The 25100-nt window shown below is 60.8% G+C and overlaps 3 protein-coding genes across 6 annotated transcripts; all 3 read left to right on the forward strand.

Moving 5' to 3' along the window:
- Positions 1–175: 175 nt before the first annotated feature.
- Positions 176–5391, forward strand: ST6GALNAC6 (ST6 N-acetylgalactosaminide alpha-2,6-sialyltransferase 6). 2 transcript variants are annotated; one of them, XM_083876095.1, is made up of 7 exons: positions 176–315; positions 619–736; positions 1554–1618; positions 1750–1929; positions 2096–2493; positions 2683–2790; positions 2872–5391. In XM_083876095.1, the coding sequence occupies exons 3-7, from the start codon at positions 1604–1606 to the stop codon at positions 3059–3061; spliced, it is 891 nt and encodes a 296-aa protein (XP_083732221.1). In that variant the 5' UTR covers positions 176–315; positions 619–736; positions 1554–1603; the 3' UTR covers positions 3062–5391. The 2 variants fall into 2 exon arrangements, with proteins under 2 accessions (XP_083732221.1, XP_083732222.1); XM_083876096.1 differs by lacking the exons at positions 176–315; positions 619–736 and having other exon boundaries at positions 1432–1618.
- Positions 5392–6113: 722 nt separating this feature from the next.
- Positions 6114–10827, forward strand: AK1 (adenylate kinase 1). 3 transcript variants are annotated; one of them, XM_083876189.1, is made up of 7 exons: positions 6114–6144; positions 7348–7390; positions 8524–8559; positions 9088–9251; positions 9451–9567; positions 10154–10345; positions 10606–10827. In XM_083876189.1, the coding sequence occupies exons 2-7, from the start codon at positions 7381–7383 to the stop codon at positions 10669–10671; spliced, it is 585 nt and encodes a 194-aa protein (XP_083732315.1). In that variant the 5' UTR covers positions 6114–6144; positions 7348–7380; the 3' UTR covers positions 10672–10827. The 3 variants fall into 3 exon arrangements, with proteins under 3 accessions (XP_083732315.1, XP_083732316.1, XP_083732314.1); XM_083876190.1 differs by lacking the exon at positions 6114–6144 and adding an exon at positions 7128–7150; XM_083876188.1 differs by lacking the exon at positions 6114–6144 and adding an exon at positions 8166–8350.
- A 2710-nt stretch (positions 10828–13537) lies between these two features.
- On the forward strand, positions 13538–25015 carry ENG (endoglin). The gene is made up of 15 exons (XM_083876062.1): positions 13538–13617; positions 17915–18072; positions 20214–20348; positions 20916–21078; positions 21264–21420; positions 21592–21721; positions 21968–22142; positions 22226–22368; positions 22501–22638; positions 22887–22931; positions 23034–23144; positions 23237–23482; positions 23694–23757; positions 23859–23960; positions 24388–25015. Exons 1-15 carry the CDS (start codon positions 13560–13562, stop codon positions 24504–24506), a joined length of 1944 nt encoding a protein of 647 aa, XP_083732188.1. The 5' UTR covers positions 13538–13559; the 3' UTR covers positions 24507–25015.
- Positions 25016–25100: the final 85 nt, after the last annotated feature.

Below are 25100 nucleotides of genomic sequence, written 5' to 3' on the forward strand. Positions count from 1 at the left end.
CAGCGCTGCTCCCCATCCGCGCTGCCCTCACCAGTGCCCTCGGGGACCAGGGGATCAGTCCCGGCCTTTCCCGGCGGCTCTCCCGGTGCCGGGAGGGCGGCACTAGGACCCGGCGGTGCTCCCCCAGCCCGGGAGGGCGGCACTAGGACCCGGCGGTGCTCCCCCAGCCCGGGAGGGCGGCACTAGGACCCGGCCTGGGCGGCGGCAGCGGTAGCGGTATCAGTATCGGCAGCGGTATCAGTATCGGCAGCGGTATCAGTAACGGCAGCGGTACCAGTATCGGAGCGGTCCCGGGGCGCACGGCACGGCGCAGCGGTCGGTGCAGCCGGTGCAGGGGCGGGGGGCGCGGTGGCCGGGCGGGGGAGCGGGCCCTGCCCCCGCGCACGGGGAATGGAGGGGTAGGAAGGGTCCGGCCCCTCCCGTGTCGCCTCCATGGCCGCTGGCGGGGCTGGGGGGATGCTCCGGGCTCGGGGGGGACTCGCGCGTAGGAGCGGCGGGAGGTCGGCACCCGGGGCCGGGCGCGTTTTCCCTTCCCGGAGGGCGGGAGGGTTCGCATCCGGGGCTGGAGGACCCCCGGCGGAGGAAGGGGGCCGGCTCTGAAGCGGCGTTTTCCCGCAGGGAGGGCGGCGATGTGAGCCCCGGGCTGGCCATGGCCCAGCCCGCCGGAGGGGCCGGGCAGCGCCCGCCGCCCGCGGGGCGCAGGAGGTGACGGGCTCCCCATGAGACCCTGGGCCAGGTAAGGGACCCGCATGGCCCGAGGGCCGTGCAGGGAGCCGGGGGCGGTCCGGGGGCGGGGGTCCCGCAGCGTCCTCAGCCTTGCACCACGGAGCATCAGCAGAGCCGGCCGTGCTGCGCTCCCCGGGCGGGCTGGTTCCTTCTGGCACCACCGCCAGCCCTGAGAGCGTTCCCAGGTGTCAGCTCCCCCCAAGGGTTGATCTCAGGCTGTTGCATAATTTTCCTTGTGACAATTAGTAAAGAAGCTTCATTGGTTTTTAATTTCCATTTGCTTGGAGCGGTCCAGGAGTGGCTGGGGCTCGCTAACCAGGGCTCCCAAAACTAAACTAGGTCAGGCTGCTTTGAAAGTTAGAATGGGTCTTTGGAAGTTAGAATGGATCCCGGGGCTGGAGAGGTCCCTGCAGGTCTGCTGGATGCAGTCCCAGGCATGCACTGAGTGGGGCAGGTCTCGCTTCCATCCTCTCCTGATCCAATACTCCTGTGGCTGCGGTTTTAATGGAATTACACTGCACGAGCAGCAGGTTGACCCTCCCTAACCCTGCGGTTTGAGTGGTTTCATCCCCACGAGAAGAGGATAATCCTCCCTAGACCCAGCTTAATATGAGGGTCCCACAGGCACAGGCAGCTGGGTTTGGCTCTTGCACACCCCAGAGTCTGCCCAGCCTTTGTCCACAGCATTTCTTTTCCCCTCATAAATTCCGGGGGGTCGTTCTCCTCCTCAAAGGGGGACCTGGAGACTCGTCCTGTACACACCTGATCTGTACCCCCAGCAGCCCGGGGACCATGGGCCAGGCTGGGGGTGACCACATGCCTTGCAGGTGCTCGCGGGACGCCAGCAGTCACTGTGTGCTGAGGCCGGCACAGAGACATGAGTGGCAGCACGGTGAGTGCCAGAGAATCACCTCGGGGACCTCCTGGGGACAGCAGGCATCCTGCTGGAGATGCTGTGGGGGCAGGCTGGGTGCTGACCCCCGGGGGGTGGGGGCACGGCTGATGCTCTCCCCCCGCCTGCAGAGCCAGCGCGCCGCCGCCCTGGGGGTCCTCTTTGCCCTGATCATGTTGCTGATCATCTACAGCTCTGGCAACGGGAACGAGGTCTTCCCCTACAGCCGCCTGCGGGGCAGAGCCCGCCGGCCCCCTGACCTCAAGAAGTGGGGGGTGAAAAGCGGGTACCTGCCTGTCTGCGGGAACAAGGTACGAGCTGGGCAGCAGGGCCAGGCCTTGGCGGTGACACAGGGTCTGTCCCTCTGCTGACATCCAGCCAAACTGTCCCCTCCCGAGGACAGTGGCTCTGCAGGGAACAGTACCCTGTCCACGGTGACACCAAAACTCACCTGCTGATGGCACTTGTCATCCCCAGACCCTGACTGCCCGCTGCCACCAATGCGTCATTGTCACCAGCTCCAGCCACCTCCTGGGCACCCACCTGGGCACGGTCATCGATGGGGCTGAGTGCACCATCCGCATGAACGATGCCCCCACCACAGGCTACAATGCTGATGTGGGCAATAAGACCAGCTTCCGTGTGGTGGCCCACTCCAGCCTCTACCGTGTCCTCAAGCGGCCCCAGGAGTTTGTCAACAAGACTCCAGAGACCATCTTCATCTTCTGGGGGCCGCCCACCAAGATGCAGAAGAGCCTCCTGAAGATCATCCAGCGTGTCTGCGCCTCATTCCCCAACATGACAGCCTATGTTGTCTCCCCAGGCCGCATGAAGCAGTTTGATGACCTGTTTCGGGGAGAGACAGGGAAAGACAGGTACCTCAGAGCCACCTCCCTGTGCTGTGTCCCCCTTTCTCCAAGTTCCCAAGACAGAGCTGACTCTTTGAGCTGCTTCATGGGCTGCTTTGAGCTGGGGGTCCATGAGGCACACTGGGGACACTGAGGGTGGTCCATTACCCACATCACCTCACCCCTGTCATTCTCCCTGCTGTTTTTCCTCCCCAGGGAGAAGTCTCGCTCGTGGCTGAGCACTGGCTGGTTCACCATGGTGATCGCGGTGGAGCTGTGCGACGCCATCCACGTCTACGGCATGGTGCCGCCCAGCTACTGCGGGTAAGGAGACCCCCGGGCCCCCAGCCCAGCGCCCTGACCCCTCCATGGGGCTCACCCAAATGTTTCTTTCCCCCCCTGCAGCCGCCACCCCCCACCCCGCCGCCTGCCCTACCACTACTACGAGCCAAAGGGCCCTGACGAGTGCACAACCTACATCCACAACGAGCGGAGCCGCAGGGGCAACCACCACCGCTTCATCACTGAGAAAAGGGTCTTTGCCAGCTGGGCCGGCCTCTACAACATCACCTTCTCCCACCCCAGCTGGACCTAGGGGGTGCCCCATGCCTGCTGGGCAGACCCCTGGAGCTGGGATGGATGGGGGTTACCCTGCATTGCCCTGGGAGTGGTGGGAGCCGGGCATCAGGGTGCTACCAGCTGCCTCTCATAGGACACCTGCTGTCGTGCATGGTGGCGCCTTGCACCTGGGATGTGTTAGGTTTTGAGCTGGTTTTTGGTGAATGTAAGATTTGGGGTGTCCCTCTCTCCATGTGCACTTGGGCGTGATGTCCTGCCCCATCCTGGTCCATGCACATTGCAGCCCCTGTGAGTCTGTAAGGGGGTACTGGTGCCCTTGGCTCAGTTTTGGTTTGCACCAGTTCTGGGGTCACAACAGAGACTGTTTCCCCCAGCTGTCTGGGTGGGGAGACCCGCTCTTGGAGCTCAGACCTCTCTGCCATCCCCAGCCCCCTCATCCCAGTCCTCAGTCATCCTTCCCGCAGCAGAACCCCACAGTTTTTGCTGGGACCCCACAGGGGTGACATTGCCACCCTCCCTGTCCCAGAACCCCCAGAAGACCAGCCCCTCCCAGCACCACTGTGCCCCACACAGCCAAAACCTTTTCTAGCTGAAAGATGGGATTTTTGGGAGCTTTTTGGGGGTTTTGGCTTTTTTTTCTCCCTGCTTCTAATCCTGGGGTTTGTACTTGGGTTTCCTGGATGAAGGACTGAGCAGAGGCTGCTCATTAGTGGTAACAAAGAGCCAGCAGCTGTTTATAAACAATTTAGAAGTGGGTAGGTAGTAGGAGGCAGTGGTGCCTCTTGGCACCCTGTGGCTGGGACAGGACTTTGTTATTAATTTCTCAGCAGCAGAGAAGTTGATCTGGGGAAAGCACCTATATGGCATGTTCGGGTGCTGAGCCTTGGCAGGAATCCATTCCTCAGTTTCCCTCTGGCTGTAGCTGGGGTTTTGGGGGGCTCGGTGCTGGGGGAAGCAATGGGGCACCCATGTTTTGTAATTGTTTGTACAGGAATAAATATTGCTGCAGTCTTTCACCTTGAGCCCTGGCTCTGGACGGGTTTTTGAGGATGATGGCAGTGACCCCCAGCCTGCAACAGTGCTGTCCCTGAGCACTCAGGAGGGTGCAGCAAGGTGACCAGCATGTCCAGGTGGGATCCACATCCAGTCTCTGGTTAATTCCAGCTCTGAGCCACCTCTACAGTGGCAGGTGGCAGCTGGGACCTCCCCAGCATGTCACCCGCAGCCAGGTGCCCTGGGGTCACAGGGTCTTGGGATGGGGTCTCTGCAGCCACAGAGGAGCAGGAAGGGCAGGTTAAGTGCAAGTACTTGGAGATCACAGTTGCCCGTCTCAAAGTCTGGTGCCACAGAAGGGCTTTGCCATGAGATGGGCACAGAGGGGAGCAGCACAATGGCACTGGCTCTGGTCTGGCACATCCTGGGTAACACATCCAGCTGTGGAGGGGCAACTGCTCATCCACATATCACTGGTCAAACAGATCACCCCATTATGGGATAGACGGGATCTCCAACCACTGAAGCTCCTTTCCCTGCCGACTGTACCTGAGACTTCCATGTAAATTAAGCCATGAAATTCAGAAGAATTTGAGATAAGATAAAAGTGGTACTATTTTCCCAGCAATATCTCAGATTAGGGTCCTATCCCTGCCGACTGTGCCTGAGACTTCTATGTAAATTAAGCCATGAAATTCGGAGGAATTTGAGATAAGATAAAAGTGGTACTATTGTCCAAGGCATGAAATTCAGAGGAATTTGATATAAGATAAAAGTGGTACTATTGTCCAAGCCATGAAATTCAGAGGAATTTGATATAAGATAAAAGTAGTACAATTGTCCGAGCATTATCTCAGATTAGGGGTGGTAAAACTGAGAGAGAATGTGTCACTGATAATGGACACAGAGTCCACAGGGAAAGCCAACCCGGTAACTGTGGTAGATGGAAGGAGCTCCAGCTGGGTAAAAGGTAATTCTGCCAGGGGGAGGTCACAACCACAGACTCCTCGAAGAGAAAGACTGAGCGTGGGATTAATTAACATTAGAAGAGAGGGAATCATTTAACCAATGGAATAAAGGAAGTGTAGCCAATGAGCATTAATGCCTTCATTTGCAAAATGTATAAACAGTGAAAAGTTTTCAACAACCCCCCTTTTTCGGGACCCCCACCACCATGAAGACCAGGGTGAAGAAGGACCAACAGGATGCTGAGGGATCCACAAGTGGTGACAATCTTCTACTTGGCTGATCTTCCTCTCTCGGTCCCACCCCACACACAATCCCTCTTTTCTATTTCTTTCTTTCTCTACCTCACATTTTATTGTTAAATAAAATCTGTACTATTGGCTTTGGCATCCAGCATCTCTCACTAATCAGATTTTAACAAGGACACAGCACCCCCGGGGTTTTAGACCCCTGGAGCTGGGCGGGAGGGGTGAAAATGAGAGTGGGGACATGGAGATGGGGACATAAGGACATTAAGGACAAGGATAGTGACAGTAGGGAGGAGATGGGACAGGAATGGGGACATCAGGATTGGATGGGAACATTAGGCATGGGCATTGGGATGGGGACACGGGAACGGGCTGGGGCCATGAGGGTGTTGGGGACAAGGATGGGGACAGAAGGGACAGTGATGGGGACAGCGGGGACAGGAACGGGGACATTAGGGACAGGGATGGAGATTAGGGATAGGGAAGGAGACATGAGAACAGAATGGGGGCAGGAGAGGGGAGGTGACATGCGGACAGCGCCGAGAAGAGCATCCCCTGCGAGGAGCGGGGGGAGCCCGGAGACCCCAGACCCAGCGGGGGGGGCTCCCCTGGCAGGCGGGCCCGCACCCCGGAGCCGTGCGGGGTTCAACCGCGTCCTCCCCGCCCCTGGCCGCGCTCGGGCACCGCCGTGTCACCCCGTTGTCCCCGTTGTCCCTCCCCGTTGTCCCCGTTGTCCCCCCCCGTTGTCCCCGTTGTCCCCGTTGTCCCCCCCCGTCGCCCCGCGCCGCCCGCTCGCGCCGCCGGTGCCGCGCGCTCCCGGCGTGCCCCGCGCGCCGCCGTGGTCTATAAATAGCGGTACCGGCGGGCACGGCGCGGGCGGCGGTGGGGCCAGGTCAGTGCGGGACCCCGCGGGCGGCGCCGGGCACCGCCGGGCCCCGGGGGAGGGCTTTGCTCGGCGCTTGCCGGGGGTGGCGGGGGCACCGCAGGTCTGCCGGAGCAGCCCGGTCCGTGCGCTCCGGTGCCGGGGAGGGGCTGAGGGGGCCTGGCTGAGGAGTGGGTTGGGGCTGCCGGTGGGGTGAGGGCGTTGAGGGGTGCGGCCCGCGAGGGCCTCGGCGGGGCAGTCACAGGGCCACCCTGCAGCCCCCTCCCCAGGCCCAGGAGTGGGTCAGCGCTCCCCACATCGCCTCTGGAGCGGTCACCTCCACTGCACCCTCACCCTGCGCCCATGGGGCCGGCACCGCGCTGGACCCGACCCCCGGCTCGCACTGAGGGCCGGCGCTGCCCGCAGCCCCTGTCACCACACCGAGACTGGTGCCAGCTGTCCTGGGTGTCAGCACGGCCACAGTGAGGCACCCGGGGGTCCTGCACCCCCCAACCCCCTGGGGGCCAAGTTAGGACTTTGTCCCCTCAGCGCCGGTGGGATGTGACCCGGTGCCGCTTTCAGTCAGGCCATTCTTAGCCCCTGCCCTTTCGAGGTTGTAACACGACCTGTCAGCGGCTGCGGGCTCCTCTGGCCACGGGATGCCCCCTCCCTGCACCCCGTCCAGCCGGTTTGGGGTGACGCGCTGTGGCCAAGCAGGTCGGGTGCTGCGGGGCCGGGTGTGGGCAGGCGGGGTGGCCAAACACGCCCTCGAGGTCCTGGGGGTGCAGTGGGCTGCTGCAGCCCCCTCCTCAGAACACCCCCTAAAAGCAGCCCCTGGGGAGCCGCGGATGCTGCCTCCGTCACTCGGTGTTGTGGTGCACCGGGCATCCCAAGCGGGTTTCATGCTGTCGGGCAGCACCCCAGGCACTGGGATGTGGGCAGGGCAGGGGAGGAAGCCGGCAACGTCACCACGCGTCACCCGGCATGGGGATGCCCTTACCGCAGCCGGATGCGGAGGGTGACTGCTGGGAACCAGGTGAGTGATGGCCGCAGAAGCAGAGATCCCTCAGCTCCCTATTCCAGGGCCGAGCCAGGAGTTGTGTCTTCCGTCCCGTCCCCCCCAGCCTGGCTTTGGAGCTGGGCACCATCGTGGGCAAAAAGGGAGACCCTTTTTCTCCCCAGACACTTGGTCACCTGATGTGCTGAGTTGTTTATCCTGCTCTTTCCTGGCAGCCTTAAGTGCTTCTGTGCCTGGACCACGCCAGCATGTCGGCAGGTGAGTGATCTGTCTCCCTGCATGCGTTCCAACTGCATCTGTCCTCTCAGTGTCTGCTGCGTCCATTCCCTCTGCATCTCTCTGTCTCCCTTGTATCCATTTCCTTGGTTGCCCCCTACATCAATCCTCCCTGGAATTAATCCCCTTCTTTCCCCCTGCATTCATCCCCTCTGTCTGCCCCTGTCCCCCTTTTATCCAACCCCTTTGGTCCCTCCTGCATCCATCCCCTTGCTCCCCCATGCATCCACCCCCTCTGCATTCCCCTTCCCTCCCTGCCTCTGTCCCCCCTGCATTTGTGCCCCTTACATGCAGCCCCTGGTCCTCTTTGCATTCCTCCCCTCCACGTGCCCCTGTGTCCTTGCCTCCCTCTCTTCTGGCCATCCCCCATGTCCCTCCAGCCCCCTCACATGCCCCAGATCCCATTGGTCCCTGCCAGACACTTGGCTCCATCCCCAGCCCTGGGGAGTGCTGGGTGCCAAGGAGTTGAAATTTCATCCAGCTGTAATCAGGAGATGGGAAAGTGGCCCCAAGAGCAGCTCAACTTTATTTTTAGCTCTTCTTCCCCCTTCGGCATCACACCCTGGCATCACCCCCACACCACAGCTGGGGCTCAGTTCCCACAGGTGGTGACAATCCTGTGCAGGGTGCTGGGGACGGGGCAGGCAGTGCCACTTGCACGTCGGCCACCAAGTCCAGGGACCGATGCTGGGGTCCAGGGGCTGCCAGGGTTGTGCCAGGTGCCCGAGGTGGCCGTGACAAGCCGAGCCTGCCACAGCCCCGGGTAGCCCAGCGGGGTGAGAAGCCAGCCACAGGGATGGATGAGCCCAGTCCCTGCCTGCACTGGAGCCATGGACAACAACCACCTCTGGGACACCATGTGGCACTGGAATTCCAGCCCCATGGCCGAGGTGCCGTGGGGTCTTTGTGTTCAGATGTGGCCAGACGTCCCAGCCTGCCCAGGTGACCAGGACACACGTCTGCTTCCCTCTCCATCTTTTCCCCCAGGACTCTCCTGGATCGGTCCCCTCCATCCCCAGGGATGCCTGCCCTGGATCTGGCACCCCCTGGGGACACCTCACTCCATGATGGACCTTTTGGCCTTTGATATTTTTTTTTTCCTTTCTCTCTTCCAGAAAAGCTCAAGCAGCACAAAATCATCTTTGTGGTGGGTAAGTCTGTGTCCAGGTCCTGTCACTGGTGGGGTCAGCCCAGGCCTTTTCCCTGTACCTCTAGACTGGAGAGACAGGGCTGGAGGCTGAGAGTGGGCTATTGCCAGGCACTGTGGGATGGCCGTGGCTCCAGCTTGGCTCCTCGAGGCCACGTGGGGTATGCTGGGACCAGGAGGGCACCTCTGGCCAAGCATGGGGGTGGCAGCATCTGGGGTGATGTGACAGTAAACCACTGTTTACTGTGGTTTGATGTGACAACAAACCCCTGGGAGGTAATGTGACAAAACCCTGGGTGGTGATGTCCCAGGTGCCATCATAGTGTGGTGCCCATATGCTAATTCCCAGCAGCCTGTGCCACCCCCAAGCACTTGGGCAACCTCAGGAGGAGCTCTGTCCATCCAGTTAGTGCTGGGCTTGGGGACACCAACTGACATGTCACTGAGCTGTGAGGACTCCTGTGTGTCTGTGCTGCTCCCATGTGCCCCTCCCTTTCCTTACCCATGGCTTGGGGCACCATGTGCCTTGCAGGTGGCCCCGGCTCGGGGAAGGGGACACAATGTGAGAAGATCGTGCAGAAGTATGGCTACACCCACCTGTCCACGGGGGACCTGCTGCGGGCAGAGGTCAGCTCAGGCTCAGAGAGGGGCAAGAAGCTGCAGGCCATCATGGAGAAGGGAGAGCTGGTGCCCCTGGTAAGTCCTCACCAGCCACCAGCTGCCACATGGTGGGGTGGGCAGGGGTGGCAGTGGGGACATCAGGTACCACAGTAATGGCCAGCACATGGCTCAGGCATCTCTGGCCCTGCCATCCCAGGGTGGGGTTTGCAGCAGGGATTGGGGGTGCTGGGTGGGACTCATGTTGTTCCATATCAGCTCTGTCCTCCCCCTCCAGGACACGGTGCTGGACATGCTGCGGGATGCCATGGTGGCCAAAGCAGACGTGTCCAAAGGCTTCCTGATCGATGGATACCCCCGCGAGGTGAAGCAGGGAGAGGAGTTTGAAAAGAAGGTGAGGACTGGTGCCGTGCTGTGCTATCCTGTGCTGGGCCATGCCACTCGCTAGCTTAGCACAGAGACTCAATCCAGCAGCAGCCTGGCGTCCCCATCCCAGCAGAGTTCACATCCCAGAAGGGTCTAAACTGGGCAGCAGGTCCCCCTGCCTCAGGGACAGCCTGTGCCCAGAGCACAATGGGAGGGACCAGGGTGTCCTCAGGCAGACAGAGCGTGACAACACTGCTGACATGATGGTGATGGCAGAGAGCCAGGGCTTGGCCACAATGTCCCTTTGCCTCCCTCTACACGGCCCTAGAGGCCACTGAATCTGTGTCCTGGTGACTCTCAGATGAAAGCGGAGGGAGGCAGAAGATGGTGTGGGGACATGTCTATGTCCTGGTAGCCCCCAAACCCATGTGGAGGGAGGCAGAAGATGCTGTGGGGGCATCTCTGTGTCCTACTAGCCCCCAGATCCATGTGGAGGGAGCAGAGGGTGGTGCGGGGACATCTATGACCCTCATGCTGACCACCACGACCCCCCCAAAGCAAACCAGACCCACAGCAGCTCAGTGTGGTGACAACCATGTCCCCTCTGTCCACAGATCGCACCCCCCACGCTGCTGCTCTATGTGGATGCGGGGAAGGACACGATGGTGAAACGCCTGCTGAAGCGAGGGGAGACCAGCGGGAGGGTGGATGACAATGAGGAGACCATCAAGAAGCGTTTGGAGACCTACTACAAGGCCACTGAGCCTGTCATTGCCTTCTACAAGAGCAGAGGCATCGTCCGCCAGGTAAGCGTGAACGTGGCTGGTATCAGTACCCTCCAGCCCCACAGCTTGGGGCTTGTGTCCCAGGGGAGGGGAAGTGATGGCTGGGGATGATAAGGAAAGCAGGAAGACTCAATTCTGCCTGATTTGGGGTGGGCTTGACCCCTCTCATTCCCAACATGACCCCCTCCAAGGATGGCCAAAATGCATCCTTGGAAGAGTTCCAGTTGCTCTCTGATGAGAGCCCTCGAGCGAGTCCCCCAGCTAACCCTCTCTGTACCCAGCTCAACGCCGAGGGCTCCGTGGACGAGGTTTTCCAGCAGGTCTGCACCCACCTCGACTGCCTGTAACCAAACCCCCGGCCCCAGTTCCCCCCAGTGCACTCCAGCAGAGACAGCGGAAGCGGCTTTATCCTGTTTTCGTGGACGGAGCCGTGCGGAGGAAATTTCAAGGACATTGTGTTTGGCTCTTTCCCGTCTCTCTCCAGTAAAGTTCACTTTAATGAATCCAGACTTTATCTTTTTCTTCTGTCGCAGGAAATGAGTTTTTCTTTCCAGAGGTTTTTTTTTTTTCTTCTCCCCCTCTGTCCAACCCACCCCCCCAGCCCCTCTGGAGCTGATTAAGGGCAGGAAGCGGGTGTTTATCCCACCGGGGCAGTGGGATGCTGCGCTCAGAGGAAGGGAGGGAGCATCCCCCGCTCACCCCGGCTTCCCAATCCGTGGCCTGCCTGCGGCGAGCCTGCGCCTGCATCCTCCAGCCAGTCCCGGCCGCCCTCGTTGTGTCCCGATTGCTGAACCCCCTAGTGTTCTGGGCGTGTGTCTGGACACACAGGCAGCCTCTGAGTCGTGTCCTGCACATGCGTCCCTTCCTCTCAGCTCTCCCACTGGCTGCCGGCGGCTGGAGGCGACCGGATTTGGGATGGGGATTTCCACCACTTTCATGCCTTGGCATTTCCTTGTTTCTGTTGGCTGTCAGGGTTTTTTGGGGTACGCAGTGGCTGCACTGATGGTTTGTGGTGGCACAGTGCCCTGGAGTGGGGTGCTCCCTGTCCCGCTGAGTGTGGACAGTCACTGCTCAGCCCTGACCCCAGGGGATAAGGAATGTGCTGGGACACCCAGGTGAGCCCAGCCAGCAGGCTGGGTGTCCTCCTGGCTGGGGGACTGGGTGGGTGCCCTCAGGGTGGTGAGTCACAGGACCCCAACAGACAGGCAGTTGGGAGTGCTGGTGTGGGAGAGAGGGGATGTGGGGGCTCCCCAGCACCCACAGAACCCCACAGGCACAATGCCATAGCAGAGGGGCTTCAGTGGAGCTTGGGGACAGGATTTACCCAGCTACAGTGAGGGCAGGAGGTAGCAGAGCTGCAGCCCCAACAGGGCCCCCCACCACTTACTTTTGGGCTGCTGGGAGCTGGGCACAGAGCCAGGGGGCCGGTAGGGCAGGAGGGGCGGCAGCGCTGGGGTCAGCCAAGGCCACGAGGCCAAGGAGGCAGAGTGGAGAAAGGAAACCAACAGGGAAAAAACAAAATTCCCCAAGACGAAAACCCAAACTCATCAGTCAGCCCGACGTCAGCCCCGTGCTCGGGGGGCCACGAGCCACCGGCAGAGGCCGGGGCACCGCGGGGAGGCAGGCGGGCAGGAAGGATGCAGCCATCCGGCCGGGGCTGGGACACTGCCAGGACAGCCATGCAGGGCTGGAGCCAGCCAGTGCTTGCCTCGTGCTGGTGGAGACAAGGGGACAGAGGGGTCGTGTGGTGTGGGACACCACGGCCTAAATCTGGGGAGTGGGGAGACCCGTCCCTCTTGTGCCTCCAGCCCTCCGTGGATGTGCTGTGGGTGTGCCTCAGTTTCCCCTGAGGTGGTTGCCTGAGCAGGGAGTGGGACAAGGACCCTGCCCTGCTCCCCAGTACAGCCCTGAGTGCTTGGTGTTGGTGTTGGGGTTTAGATGCTTTTCCTCTGGTTTGAAATCGCAAGGCCATCCCATATGCTGCTAGGGAGGGAGATGCTGGGCCGAATGGGGTGTAGGGGGCTGCACATGTGGCCACCCCACAGCCACGGCCACCCTCCTTTTGTCACACTGTGGCTGCCACCACCCCAGTGCCCATCACCGAGGGTCTCTCGGTCGTTGTCCTGCGCTGTCAACGCGGGAAGAGGGGTGCGAGGGAGCCAGGGCATCGATCCTGTGCCGGGCCCCGGTCCCCATCGCTGTCCCCATCCCCGGGTGAACACCCGTCCCCGCGGTCCCCAGGAGATGGCAGTGCTCTGTCTTGGGAGATGGTTGCTGCTCTCCCCGGGTCACAGACGTCTCCGGGGACATCCTGGCTGCCGGGGACAGGCGTCGCTGACTTCCCTGGCACGTTTCGATTCTGTCCCCATGCCCGTGAACCATGAGTCGAGATGAAAACAAGCCCGAGGACCTGTGCCCAGTGCTGCCGTCAGGGTCCCAGCCCCACTGCTGACTGTGTGGGGGCTCTCACCTCGGCCAGCAGAGAGGTGTGGGGAGGAACGGGGTAGGAATGCAGAAGGGGGTCCCCGGTGTCCCTTCGGCGGTGCTGAGCTGTGACCCCTTTACCCATGACTGCCTCACCCAGGCCCCCTTGTCCCAAGGGATGTCCCGACCCCAAGCCCACCTGCCAGGCAGGGGTGTCCAGGCAGCCCCATCTGTGGCCTGCCCAGGGGTGCAGGCCAGGTGGGCAGTAGTGCTCGGGGGCTTCCACCTGCCCCCCAGAGTGGGCGTCCAGCCCGTGGGGCAGCCACCAGCCTGAGGCCTGTGACTTTGCCAGGGAACTGGCTGGGAACAGTGGGGGCTGAATGTCCAGGGCAGCTCCTTCCCCATCGCCTGGGGAAGGAGCCCCATCGCTGTTACTGGGGGCAGCTCGGGAATAATTTGGGTGGGTGGACCCCACCAGAACCCCTGTTTCCAACCCCTCCACTCACTAGTGCCAGCCCTGGGCAGCCCTGGGGGCACCTACCCCGGGTACCAGTGCCCTCCCCCTGCCCGGGGCGCTTCCAGCGCGCCCCTCCAGAGGCGCAGCCCCGCACGGCGCTGCAGGGAAACTGAGGCACGGGGCCTCCGGGGGAGGGGGGTCCATCCTCTCCGCCCCCCCGGCCCCGCCGGCCCGGCCCCAGCGCCGCCAGCGGCATTTCCTCCGCCGCGGACCCTCCTCCGAAGGGAGTCGGTTTCCTGCCGCTGCCGCCGCCCGCACTCGGCGCTGGCTCCCGGGGAGCGGCCGCAGGCGGACATGGGCCCCCGCTCCGTCCCGCTCCTGCCGCTGCTCCTGGCACTGCTCGGCCGCTCGGGTGAGTGGGGACGGGGGGGAACCAGGGAACCGGCCCTCCGGGGACGAGACCCGCGGGACGGGACGGCGGGACGGCGCCTCCGGGACGAGAACAGCCCCCGACCGCGGTGTGACCCGCCCGTGCCTCCGCATCGGTGGCCAAAGGGGTCCCGGCTGTGCCCTCACAGGCAGGGATTGTCACCCCCAGGAGAGGAGGTTTGGGGAGCAGCCTCGATACGGGAAGGGACAAACCCACCCCGATTCCCGGAATACGCAGAGCACAGCCCTGCCGCTCCCTGGGACCCCCGAAATCCCGGCTGCGTCACTGGGGCGGCTGCGGGAGGTGTTGAAGACTCCATGGCTGAGTCTTGGTCAAGACGAGATCTGAGGGGTCTGGGGTGGCTTTGGTGGCCTCCCGTCACTACGGACTATGGAGGGGTTGACCAGGAGTTGCGGACGAAAAATGGAAAAAAAACCCTTAAAGCTTCACATGGGGTGTGGGGCTGGAGCTGGGGGTAAGAAATGGGAACAAAAAAAAACAACTTAAAATCTCACATGACACGTGGGGCTGGAGTTGGGGGCGAGAAATGGAAAAAAAATCCTTAAAACCTCAAATGGGAGTTGGGGGCTTAGATGCTTCCAGAGGAGTCAGAACCACCCTGAGATCTCCGCAAAGCCACAGGGGGAATTTCAAGGAGGGACAGCAGTGCTGATGGAGCGGGGGGACAGAAAGATGGGGTACTCAGGGTGCTGGCAGAGGGGAAGGGAGCTGGGAAGCTGGGAAGGCAGGAGCCACCCAGAGGGGCTGAGTGTCCTGGCTGGGCTGGTCCCTTCTGGTCCCCTCAGGGGCCAGTGCTCATGGTTGGTGCTGGGGTGGCCCCACTGCCAGGCTTGACGCCCACTCTTGTACCATAACCCTGTCTGGTGGCCGGGCGAGACAGTCCCTCTCGGGTGAGGCTGTGCTGTGTGGGCCACAAACCCTATAGTTGTGCCATACAGTTTCCATCCTTGTAGATGCACAGTCTGTAAGTCCCATGTCCTGTGTAATTGTGAGGCTCAGTACCCATCCTATAGCTGTGCCACAGTCCCTGCCCTATGGCAGTGCTGTGGTGTCCCTATCCTATGTAGATGTGCAGTAAGGTCTGTGCCCTCTGTAGCTTCAGTCCCCATCCTATAACTATGTCATATGCTTCACATCTTGTGTTGTTGTGCCACAGAGGCCTTATCCTCCCTGTCTATGATGTATAGTCTTTATACCCATCTGGTCCCCATCCTACACAGCTGTGCAATGTCACCTGTGTCCTATGTAGTGGTGTCATGTGTATTTGTCCCCAACAATCACCACCCTATATGGCTGTGCTACACATGCCCTAACAGGGCTGTGCTATATGGTCCCCACCTTGAGTGTCTGTTCCTAGGGTCCCTGTCCTATTTGGGACTATGTCCCTGTCCTATCCCTGTTCCTATGGTCCCTGTCCTATCTGTGCTGTATGATCTCCATCCTATGTAGCTCTGTCACACAGTACCTGTGATCTGCAATGGAGCTATACTGTCCCTATTGTATGTGTCTGTATGGTTCCTGTCCCGTGTCACTCTGCCATATAAACAGACCATCTTCTCTGGCCATACCATCCCTAACATACGCAGCTGTGCTATATGGACTCCATCCTATATGACTGTCACTTGTCACTGTCCTGCATAATTATGGGACCATGTGGTCCCCATCCTGGGTGTCTGTGCTATATGGTCCATGTCCCGTTTAGCTGTGACACATGGTCCCCATCCTGCCTACCTGTGCCACTCACCACACTCTGTCCAGTTGCTGCTTCTTCCTCACAGGAGCCTTGGAGGCTGGGGGTGCCTGTGGTGGGTGCAGTGCCATGGAACTGGGATGCCCATAGCGGGCACAGTGCTATGGGACTGGGGTGTCCGTGGTGGACACAGTGTTATGGGACTGGGATGTCTCTGGTGGGAGCAGTGCCATGGGACTAGGGTGTCCTTGGTGGGAGCAGTGCTGTGGGGCTGGGATGCCCATAGTGGGCACAGCATTATGGGACTGGGACGTCCATGGTGGGAGCAGTGCTATGGGACTATGGTGTCCGTGGTGGGCACAGTGCTATGGGACTGGGATGTCTCTGGTGGGAGCAGTGCCATGGGACTGGGATGTCTCTGGTGGGAGCAGTGCCATGGGACTGGGATGTCCGTGGTGGGCACAGTGATGTAGGACTGGGATGCTCTTGGTGGGTCCAGTGTCAGAATGTCTCACAGCCAACTTCCAGAGGTGGCAGACTTTGTGCCTCCTCCACAGGGGCCAGCACTGCTCCCCATGGAGTGAGCATGGTGTTGTGTCACCTCTCCCATCTCTGAGGAGGCTTCTTGGCCACACTTAGAGAGTGGCAGGAATGATGTCAGGCCCGAAGCCTGGACCCATCCATCCCATCATCCGACCCCCAGTGCCACCTCAGCATGGTCCAACAGCCAGCGGTGGCTCAGAGGATGACAATTCCCTCCCAGTGCAGGATCCATCCCCATTCCTGTCCTGGATCAGCTCATCACACAAATGCCGAGGCAACACCGCCAGATGTGAGGATGCCAAAGTGGCGCTGCCCATCCCGTGGGCATCCTGCACTGCCAGAGCCACCTTTGCCCTGCACCCCACACCCCAGCGTTGCTCTCTGCCCAGATCTTTCATCTGCTCCCAAAATCTCAGGAATTCCCCCTCCCAGCTCCTAACCCACGGGGGAGCCACAGCGGGACTATCCCTGCTCCCTGATCTCAGTGGCACCAAAGCAAGGGAGAGTGCCAGTTGGAAAAACATAAAGTGGATTTTCTTTCTTTCTTCCTTTTAATTTTTTTTTCCCTTTCCTGGAGTACAAAAATAACAGTGCCCTTATCTGATCGCCCCGGCGGCCCAGCTGAGCCCCCTTATCTGATGCTGACATAATGCTGGAGCCCGCTGCCTTCCCCAGGGACAGACAGTGCCCGACTGGCACCGCTGCCCCGCATCCCCTCCGCTGGCATCCCTGCCCCGCCAGGGGCGAGCCCGGCCGCTGCCCCCAGCCCTGCCTGACCTCCCGGCAGGATGCTGCCCGAGGAGCGACGGGCTGCCCGTCCTCTGCCCAGCGGTGCCGGGGCCGCGCCGCCGTGCCCGGGGCCGTCAGGGCAGCGGTGGAAGGGAAGAGGGACACAGCCTGTGGCGCCCAGATAAGCGGCTGTTTATCTTCCTCCCGATGCTGCCGGCCGCGCGGCCGCCACGCTGGGGGGAGGAAGCGCCGGGACAATGAGTGGGCCCACGGCAGCGTCACCGGGGGTCTGTGCCGTGACCCCCGCCGCCGCAGCCGGGCCACCCCGACGGTGACACACAGGGCAGGGACACCGTGATGGGCACGACTTGGAAGGAATGGCCCTTTGTCGGGTCCTGCATCCCAAAAATTTAATGACCTGGAGCATCACACTCTCTAGCCCCAGTCCTGGTGAGGGTGACTGAGTGGACCCGGAGTGCGGTCCAGTCACATCCCGGTGCGTTGGTTGGAGCCACCAGGGATGGGAAAAGTTGGAGTGGGAAAGGGTCGAGCTCATTGGCCACCTCCAAAGGAAAAACAGCATCCCAGGCACTGTCTCCCCATAGAAAGCCCCCCCAGCTGTGACCGCGGGGGGCCGTCCTGCCCAGCCCCCTGGAAGGGAGCACCCATGGATGCAGACGGTTCCTCGGGGCCAAGCCGAGGACAGCCCGGCCACAGCAGGGCTGCCTGAGGCAGAGGAAACTGTCGAGGCACGTGGGGATTTACAGGATCAGGCCTTCAAATGGCTGTTTGCGCTCAGGATTTCCCTTGGCAGCCGCCGGCCGGCCCCGCTCGCCGCGCGCCGCCGGGGGCTTTGGGATGGGGCAAAGCTCACGCCTTAGCGCCCGCGGAGGATGAGCTTTACAGCCATTTCCATACCTGCGCTTCCCACTTTCCTGCGGCGGGGGAACGAGGGGGGGGGCTTCCGTCACCGCCCCAGCCTTCGGGGCGGCTGGGTGCGAGTTTTGGCACGCGGCAGTGGCGAGCAGGGACAGTGGATTTTTCCAGCCCGGATCCAAGGGTCATTAACGGGATTGCGGAGGGGGCTGGCGGTGGCAGACGGGCCCCGAGCGGACACGTAGCAGATGGTCCCGGGGGTGCTGTGCCGGCCGTGGGGCCGCGCCGGCGCCGGGCTGGGGCTCACGGGGCAGTGCCGGCGCTGGCGGAGACGTTCGGCCCCCTCCTTCATCGTCCCCCCGTGTTGTCTCATCCCACATCCCTGCGGCGGGGACTGACAGTCTCTTGTTTTCTGTCCAGATCCCGGGAGAGCCGAGGGCTGTGACCTGCAGCCGGTGACAGCGGAGCCACCCATCATCATCTCCTATGCCACCAGCACGGTGCCGCGGGGCTGTGTCAGCAACAGCTCCATGGACACTGACCATGAAGTCCATGTCCTCAGCGTCAAGTGGTCCAAGGTGAGCAGGAAGGGTCTCAGTGCGTCCCCGCACTGTCACTTCACACTGTCACCACAGCACTGTCACCCTGTCACTGTCCTCAGAAGGCAGAGTGTCCCAGCTGTGAAAATCTTCTTCTAATTAAGGAGCAGTGAAAGGACCTGGATTAACCCCCTCTATGCCACCTTGTCCAAGCTTCTCCTCCAAGCACAGCCTTGGGCATCTCTGCCCCTGATAGGAATGAAAGGATTTCAGAGGCAAATTCTTTAAGAGCCTATGCTGTCAAGGCAGATATTCCTATCTGGACCCCTCAGGATGCTCCATTTCCATGGGAAGGTGGCCTGGTTCTGGCTCAGGAGCTGGGCACAGCCATGGGTACCCAGTGGTGACCACACTGGAGAGGAGGGACAGAAAGTGGAAGGGAGGAAGGGATGAAAGGTACACTGGAGGAAAGGATGGAGGAAGAGATGGAAGGAGGTTTGAAGGGAGGGATGGAAGAAGGAGGGGAGGGGTGAAGGAAGCATATCATTTTAAGATGTTCAAGTGAGCAGAAACCTGTGTGCCAATGCTGGCATGGCCATGCTGAGGGGTGATAACTGCACTCTAGGGGCTTTGGGGCAGGGATGGCGCAGGGCACTGTCAGGGCTGGGGCTGGTACTGCCTGGCACTGTTGGGTGGGTTTGCACCAGCACACGGGTTTGCATGGCAGCTCTGCAGGACAGCCCAGCTTCCCTCGTGCTGGCTGGGGCCCAGCACCCGATTTTGGCCCAGCCCTGGGCCACCCGGCGCCACACTCCCCCCTCTCTGCCACCTCCCAGCTCTCCCAGTTCTGCTTTTGCAGCAGAGGGGGAGCCGAGCCACGAGGTGCTGGGCAGGGTCGGTTTTGCAAGGACCCCTCTGGCCTAGCCTGGTGTGACCTGGCTTTGGCATCCTGGATCCGTGCCAGGGCCGGGGGTGCCCCGGGGTTGTCACCAGCGGCAACAGGGGACACACACACTGATGTCACGGCTGCGGCACTGAGCCCCACGGCGCGCGGGGGAAGCTGGGCAGGGACGCGGCTCCACTTATAGAAGAATTACTGGAAGCTGCTTTCTATAAGCAGATCCCCATGATGAAAAAAAAAAAAAAAAAGAGAAGAAAAAGAAAAAAAAATAACCCGAAAGGCGGCGGCGGGGAACGCCGAGGCTCCCGCCACTCGCGCAGCCAAACAATGGAGCGCCACAAACACGCGGCAGGAAAAACAGCCGCCAGCTCCTCCTCGACACTCAGGGCCACCCGGGGCCCCTGGCCACCCACGCTTGCCCTGGAGCCAGGCTGGGATGCCCACGGCCTCATCACACCAGCCCAGTGTACGGCACTGGGAACAGCCTCCACCCTGCTCAGTCCCCGGCCGGTTTTCCCTGCCCGGCTCAGAACTTTGTGAGCCGTTATTGAGGCAGCAGTTGCCAAACTTAGCGCCTGGAGTTTTGACTTCCCCATCCGGATTTCCAGCTAGAGGCAACCAGGCAGTGCTAGCCACGAGGAATGGTGTGTGCCACCACTGTGCCCAGGCATCCTTGCACACCAGTATGGGCACACCTGTCTGGAGCAGCTGCACAGTGCTAGGATGGGGGTGGGAAAACCTCCCAGGGGGATGTCCCAGTGCCCAGGGTGGGGATTCTCCAGTCTTCAATGGGAGATACCCCAGTACCTACAGTGAGGATGTTCTGGTGCCTGGGGTGGGGATGCCCTGGCCCAGTGTAGGGATGCTCCAATCCGTGTGGGGATACCCCAGTCCACAGTGGGGTGACACTCTCACACTCAGTGCAGAGATTACTTAGTCTCTAACTCAAGGATGCCCTGGTCCCTAAAAAGGAGGTGCCTAAGACCCCACTATGTGGAGTGTCCTGGACACCAGTGTGGGGATACCACCATCTTCCCAGGTGGGCACATCACTGATCCCTTGCTTAGGGGAGCCAGGGCGTTTGTCCTGCCAGTGTAGGTACACACTCATGTGGCATCCCTGCCCTTTAAACCCAGCCATGGCTGCCTCTTGCATGGCTCATCCTCAGGGGCAGCCTGAGGTCTCTTCCTGCTCCCTCTGGCTCCAGGGGGCAGCCAGGAAGGTGACAGCAGCTGGGGTTTGGTGGCCACAGTGGTGACATTGTCCTTTTTCACTCCAGGCCTCTCCTGTCCCTCTGACGGTGACAGTCACTCCACGAGCCTATCCCTGCAGCCGGCCAGCAGTGCTCATCCTCCTCTGCGCCCGCTGCTTTGCCAACATCACCCCCTCGTGCTCAAACCTGATCATCCACACCGTGAGTGCCACACCCTCACAAAGGGGAGCAGGGCTCGGGTCACCCGTGGGGATTTTTAAGGGGGTCACTGGTGGAGACTGGTCCGCCCAGTCACCAGACATGATGCTTGTGGTGCCCCAGGGAGGAGGGGACGCTCCTGAGCATTGCTGGCGGCGCTGAGCACTGGGCTGGCCAGGCGGGGAATGACGCACAGGGCTGGAAAAAGCTCCCATTTCCTCCGGCCGGCGGGAGGAAGGTCAGGGATGGGGTTTGGCTCCAGCGAGCTGAGCCAGGGTCGGGCGCTTTGTTAGCAAAATAAACCTCCTGCTTTGTTTGTGGCTAATAATAAAGTGGGCTGAGCCCTCCATGTGCTGCCGGCCACTCTCGCAGCTCGTGGCCCTGAAAACCCCCCATTCATCCAGGGTGACCCCCAGCCCAGGCTCCAGGGACACTCATCTGTTTTAGGTTCACATTTGTATCCTGCACACGGAGGGGGAAAGGTTTTCTTTGCTTTCCCCATGCTAGCCTGTGTAAGGAAGGGATGCTCCTTGCCCCTCACTCTGGCTTAGGCTGTCATTTCATCCACAGGATGCTTACCTCAGCCCAGAGACCATCAGAGCACCAAACCCTGAGCCACTCGTGGTCTCCAGTGAGGAGCAGCTGTTGCCCTGGGCTCTGACTACCTATAAGGGCATCACATCCTACAGCGAGCTGCAGGACCCCCGCAGGGTCCAGCTCTACTTGGGAGAAGGTGTGTGGGGCTGCACCGGGGGGCTGGAGTGGGCAGGAATGGTTTTCCTGTTCCAGAAGGGTGACAACCTCCTGGGGCAAAGTACCTTCCCCAGGGAGATGCTGTGGGGACTGATACCCCTGGTCCTGAGCATCTCTCCACCCACTGAGCCCAGCTTGACTTTGATGACCCTGCCATCCACACAGATGCTGACAGCCCTCCAGAATGCATTCCCCAGGAGCACTTCAATGCCACTCCACACCTTGAGACTGAGGTCTTCTTCCACGGGATGAAGGGCTGCTCACGCAGTGACGCCAAGAGCACCAACGCCGCTCACATCATCCGCCTGCAGTTGGAGCCCAGGTACCACAGTGCCAGAATTGGCACCCCAGGGGTAGGACAGGCAGTGGGATATGCTTGGAGATGCTTGGGAAGGTGTTGGGGTGTCTCAAAGGCAGAGCCCTATGTCCTAAGCTGGATGTGGGACTGGTTGGTATGGAATGCTGAGAAGGTGGGGGTCTTGTGGTTTTGCAGCTCCCCCATCACAGAGGTGAACCTGTCTCTGAGCTGTCCTAAGAATTATGCTGGCAACCAGATACTCATCCTGCAGAGCAAGGCCAACTTAACCTGGTCCCTCTCTTCGATGTGCAACATCCAATTACTGGTATGCTGAGAAGAATGTGTCTTCCTCACCACTCCCACCAAGGGGTCAGCCAGGTGTCCAGGAGATGCTGGTATCATGGGGAGGGTGGCAGGAGGGCAACTGGAGACATTAGACATGGACAAGTGGTAGCCCCTTTGCTGCAAGCCCTCATTATTGGGATGAACTCAGTGCCTCGTGCACCCCCAGCTGTCCTTGTCTCCACTTAGCCCCTCTATGCTTCCTTCCCCTCTTTCCTCCTCACTGCAGGTATCTGGGAGTTACAAGATGTTGCCCTTTATCATGAATCCAGTACCTGGGTTTGTCCTGCCTGACACGGAGCAGGACCTCATCGCTAGAGCCTTTGAGAAGAACTACAGTGTCATTGCCTCCTACTCCACCATCCCTGCCAGCACCAACATCAACCTGGAGATTCAGGAGCATGGTGAGGCCCCTAATGCCCCAGGGCTGGGTAGGATGGGGGTTTCCACCACTCCCACTCAGCCCCTCCATCTTTCTGTCCTGCAGAGATGGTCAAGTTGCCTCTGAAGACCACCCCCCTTGTCATCACACAGCCCCCAGACTTGCCCCGCCAGGTGCTGCTCACGCTCAAGCCCTGGAAGTGCACAGATGAAACCATGGAGATCGTCATCATCAGGTCCTACCTGGAGGTGAGGAGGGTGGAGAGGGGTGCCAGTGTCTACCAAAATCACCCAGAAGTTGCGTTTTCCTCTGGGTGCTCAGCGTGGGTGGCACGGGACTGTCCCTGGTCAGTGGGTGACTGCAGTGTGCTTTCCTCCCAGCCCATCAAGGACGTGGTAAACATCACCCTGAAAGACATCAGCTGCCAGGCAGAGAAAAATGCCACCCACTTCATGTTGAAAAGCTCCCTCACCCACTGCGGCACCTCACTGGAGGGCAAGAGCTATGCCGGCAATGAGGTGAGGAGGGCATGGGGGTGTTGCCTCCAGCCCCACTGATGGCCCATGAGAGCTTCAGTGATTGCCAGTGGGGCTTCTCCACTGGGACCACCTTGCTTTTGCATGGCTGGAAACATCATACTGCAGCCCAGGGGGAGGAGGGGGAGTGTGTGGGTGGTACAGTCCTATGTCATCCCATCCAGTCCCACCCCATCCCACTCCAGCAGTGGAGACCACTTGACTGACCCAACCTTCCTGCATTCTCGCAGCTCATCCTCAGCCTGGCCAGGGATGCAGTGTTCCGGAGTGTGCGGGTAAGAGCTGGGTTTCCCAGTACGTCTGGGGGTGGGAGAAGGTGTAAATGTCACTGTCAGCTGGGTGCTGGGTGCCCCCTTAGTGCTGACCCTCTCCTGCAGGTGGGCTTCCAGTGTGAGATCCCGCGGGAACTTTTCCTCCGCCTTTTCCCCACCGCCGCCTTCGAGGCACCACAGACGGAGCTGGAGATCAACAAGGAGGCTTTTGTGCAGGTACTGCCACTGTCCTGGTGCCCAGGCTGGGGCAGTCCAGCCATCCCTGGGCCGGTGACCCTGATGGTGTGCCCCGTTCCCACCCCACACAGGCGTCCATGCGGTGGATAGATCACCCAGCCGACCTGCAGCTGAAGGAGTGCTGGCTGCTGGCCTCGGGGCTCCCGGCAGTGCTGCTGGTGAAAGGCGGGAAGGCATATGACGCAGGGGTGGCTGTGCTGGATGGGCCCCCCAGCAGCGATGGGAGGAAGGTCTGGCGCTTCCGCTTCACCTACACCATTCCTGAGGGTGGACACATCCCCTTCTCTGCCTTCCTCAAGTGCAAGGCCGGCTTGCAGGTCAGTGTAACCCCCTCCCCACCCCATGATGCCACCACGCTGGTCCCCATCGGTGGCAGCAGCCTGGTGGGTTTGTCCCACACCGTTGAGTGATGGAGCCCATCCAGGAGCAGCATTTCCTGGTCTGCAAAGAGCCCTGGGGGCTCCCCACTCAGTCATCCTGCAAGGGGTGCACATCTTCCTACTCTCACCCCAACCTCCACCTCTGCAGAATGACACCATCTTTGAGAAGGTCCTGGAGGTGACACTGAAGGGTACCTGGCGGCCACTCAACTGTGAGTTCAGGGCAAGGGAGGTGGTCAGGATGGGAATGGGAGTGAGAAAGGGACCCTCCCCCTCCCAGTGTGGCAGTGCTGATGGCCTCATCCTCCCACAGACCGTGGGCTGGGGCTGGCTGCTGTCCTGGGCATCACCTTCGGCGCCTTTCTCATCGGGGCACTCCTCACTGCCGGGCTCTGGTACATCTACTCACACACCCGTGAGTATCCACCACCCCTGGGGACCCCTGTTGTGGGATGGGGGGGCCACAGGCTTGTCCTTTACTGGGTTGCCCATTTTTCCCTCCTGGCCAAAGTTCCCAGGTGAGCCAGAGACCAGGCTGCTCCATTGCCCTCATCTGTACAGTCCTGGCAATGCTATAGGGGAATAATCCTGCTCCAGCTGTCTACAGCTCCTCAGGGTCTCTCCTACTTGTCTGGGGGCTCCTCTGCCATCTGCCCTCCCTCCTGCTCCTGGTGCCCCATGCTCATCTCTGCCCCAGGGGCTCAGGGGCCAGCTGGGGCGTGATCCATGAGGGTTTGTGCATGAGGGCTGGAAGGTCCCAGGGGACCAAGCCAGGGCCACCACTGCTGGCCCTGAGTCTGGTTTCCCCTTGGTGTTCCCCCGTGGCGGGCGGCGTGAGCCAGGTCCCATCTCCAAACTGCAGCCGGTTTCCAGCACGGCGCCAGCCTCGGAGAGCAGCAGCACCAACCACAGCATCGGCAGCACCCAGAGCACCCCCTGCTCCAGCAGCAGCATGGCCTGACGCCCCCGGGCGCCCCCGAGCCCGCACAGCCCCTGGCCAACGGACTTGGGGACCCATCCCAGTGCCATTAAGCTGATTTTTTGCCCCAAATCTCAGGCCGAGCCCAGAGGGGGCCTCCATTACTCATTCAGTGAATGCTTTGGCCCCCCGAGGGCAGCCCACACCAGGGGGGGGCACCCTGCAACCCCCCTGGGGTCCCCCGCTGCAGTGGAGAGGCAGAAAGAGCAGCTATTGCCAAAGCCTCCCACTAGGCTCCCCATCAAATGGGGGGGGAAGAAGTGGGTGCCCCCTGGACATGCCCCAGCACTTGGGGTGACCCCCATGCCCCTCCTGCATCCCCCCAGGAAGGCAGCAGGCACCAGTGGGAGCAGCAAGAGGTTTATTTGTGGAGGATGGTGCAAGCCTGCTGCCCTCCCACAGGGCAATGGGCAGAACCCACCACTCCCCCCAGCTCTCCGTCCAAGTTACAAACTCTTATCAATAATAATAAAAACTTTCCCTATATTAAATTAATTGTGCCCTGATGCTGAGCCTTGCCACAGCTTGAGGCTCCCACTTACCAGGCACTGGGACCTCACCACAGCCTGGGGCAGC

This window comes from Zosterops lateralis (assembly GCF_965231275.1).
Source record: "Zosterops lateralis genome assembly, chromosome: 20".
Taxonomy (NCBI): Eukaryota; Metazoa; Chordata; class Aves; order Passeriformes; family Zosteropidae; genus Zosterops; species Zosterops lateralis.

What these genes read in the sequence shown, in the direction of transcription:
- ST6GALNAC6 (XM_083876095.1), top strand. An exon ending in TGCCTGTCTGCGGGAACAAG is followed by an intron (nt 1,930 to 2,095) that starts GTACGAGCTGGG and finishes TGTCATCCCCAG; the next exon opens with ACCCTGACTGCCCGCTGCCA. An exon ending in GTGCCGCCCAGCTACTGCGG is followed by an intron (nt 2,791 to 2,871) that starts GTAAGGAGACCC and finishes CCCCCCCTGCAG; the next exon opens with CCGCCACCCCCCACCCCGCC.
- AK1 (XM_083876188.1), top strand. Translation starts at nt 8,209, where the DNA reads ATGAGCCCAGTCCCTGCCTGCACTGGAGCCATGGACAACAACCACCTC. An exon ending in GAGAGGAGTTTGAAAAGAAG is followed by an intron (nt 9,568 to 10,153) that starts GTGAGGACTGGT and finishes CTCTGTCCACAG; the next exon opens with ATCGCACCCCCCACGCTGCT. An exon ending in GCAGAGGCATCGTCCGCCAG is followed by an intron (nt 10,346 to 10,605) that starts GTAAGCGTGAAC and finishes CTCTGTACCCAG; the next exon opens with CTCAACGCCGAGGGCTCCGT.
- ENG (XM_083876062.1), top strand. Translation starts at nt 13,560, where the DNA reads ATGGGCCCCCGCTCCGTCCCGCTCCTGCCGCTGCTCCTGGCACTGCTC. An exon ending in CGCCTGCAGTTGGAGCCCAG is followed by an intron (nt 21,421 to 21,591) that starts GTACCACAGTGC and finishes GTGGTTTTGCAG; the next exon opens with CTCCCCCATCACAGAGGTGA. An exon ending in AGTGCAAGGCCGGCTTGCAG is followed by an intron (nt 23,483 to 23,693) that starts GTCAGTGTAACC and finishes CCACCTCTGCAG; the next exon opens with AATGACACCATCTTTGAGAA.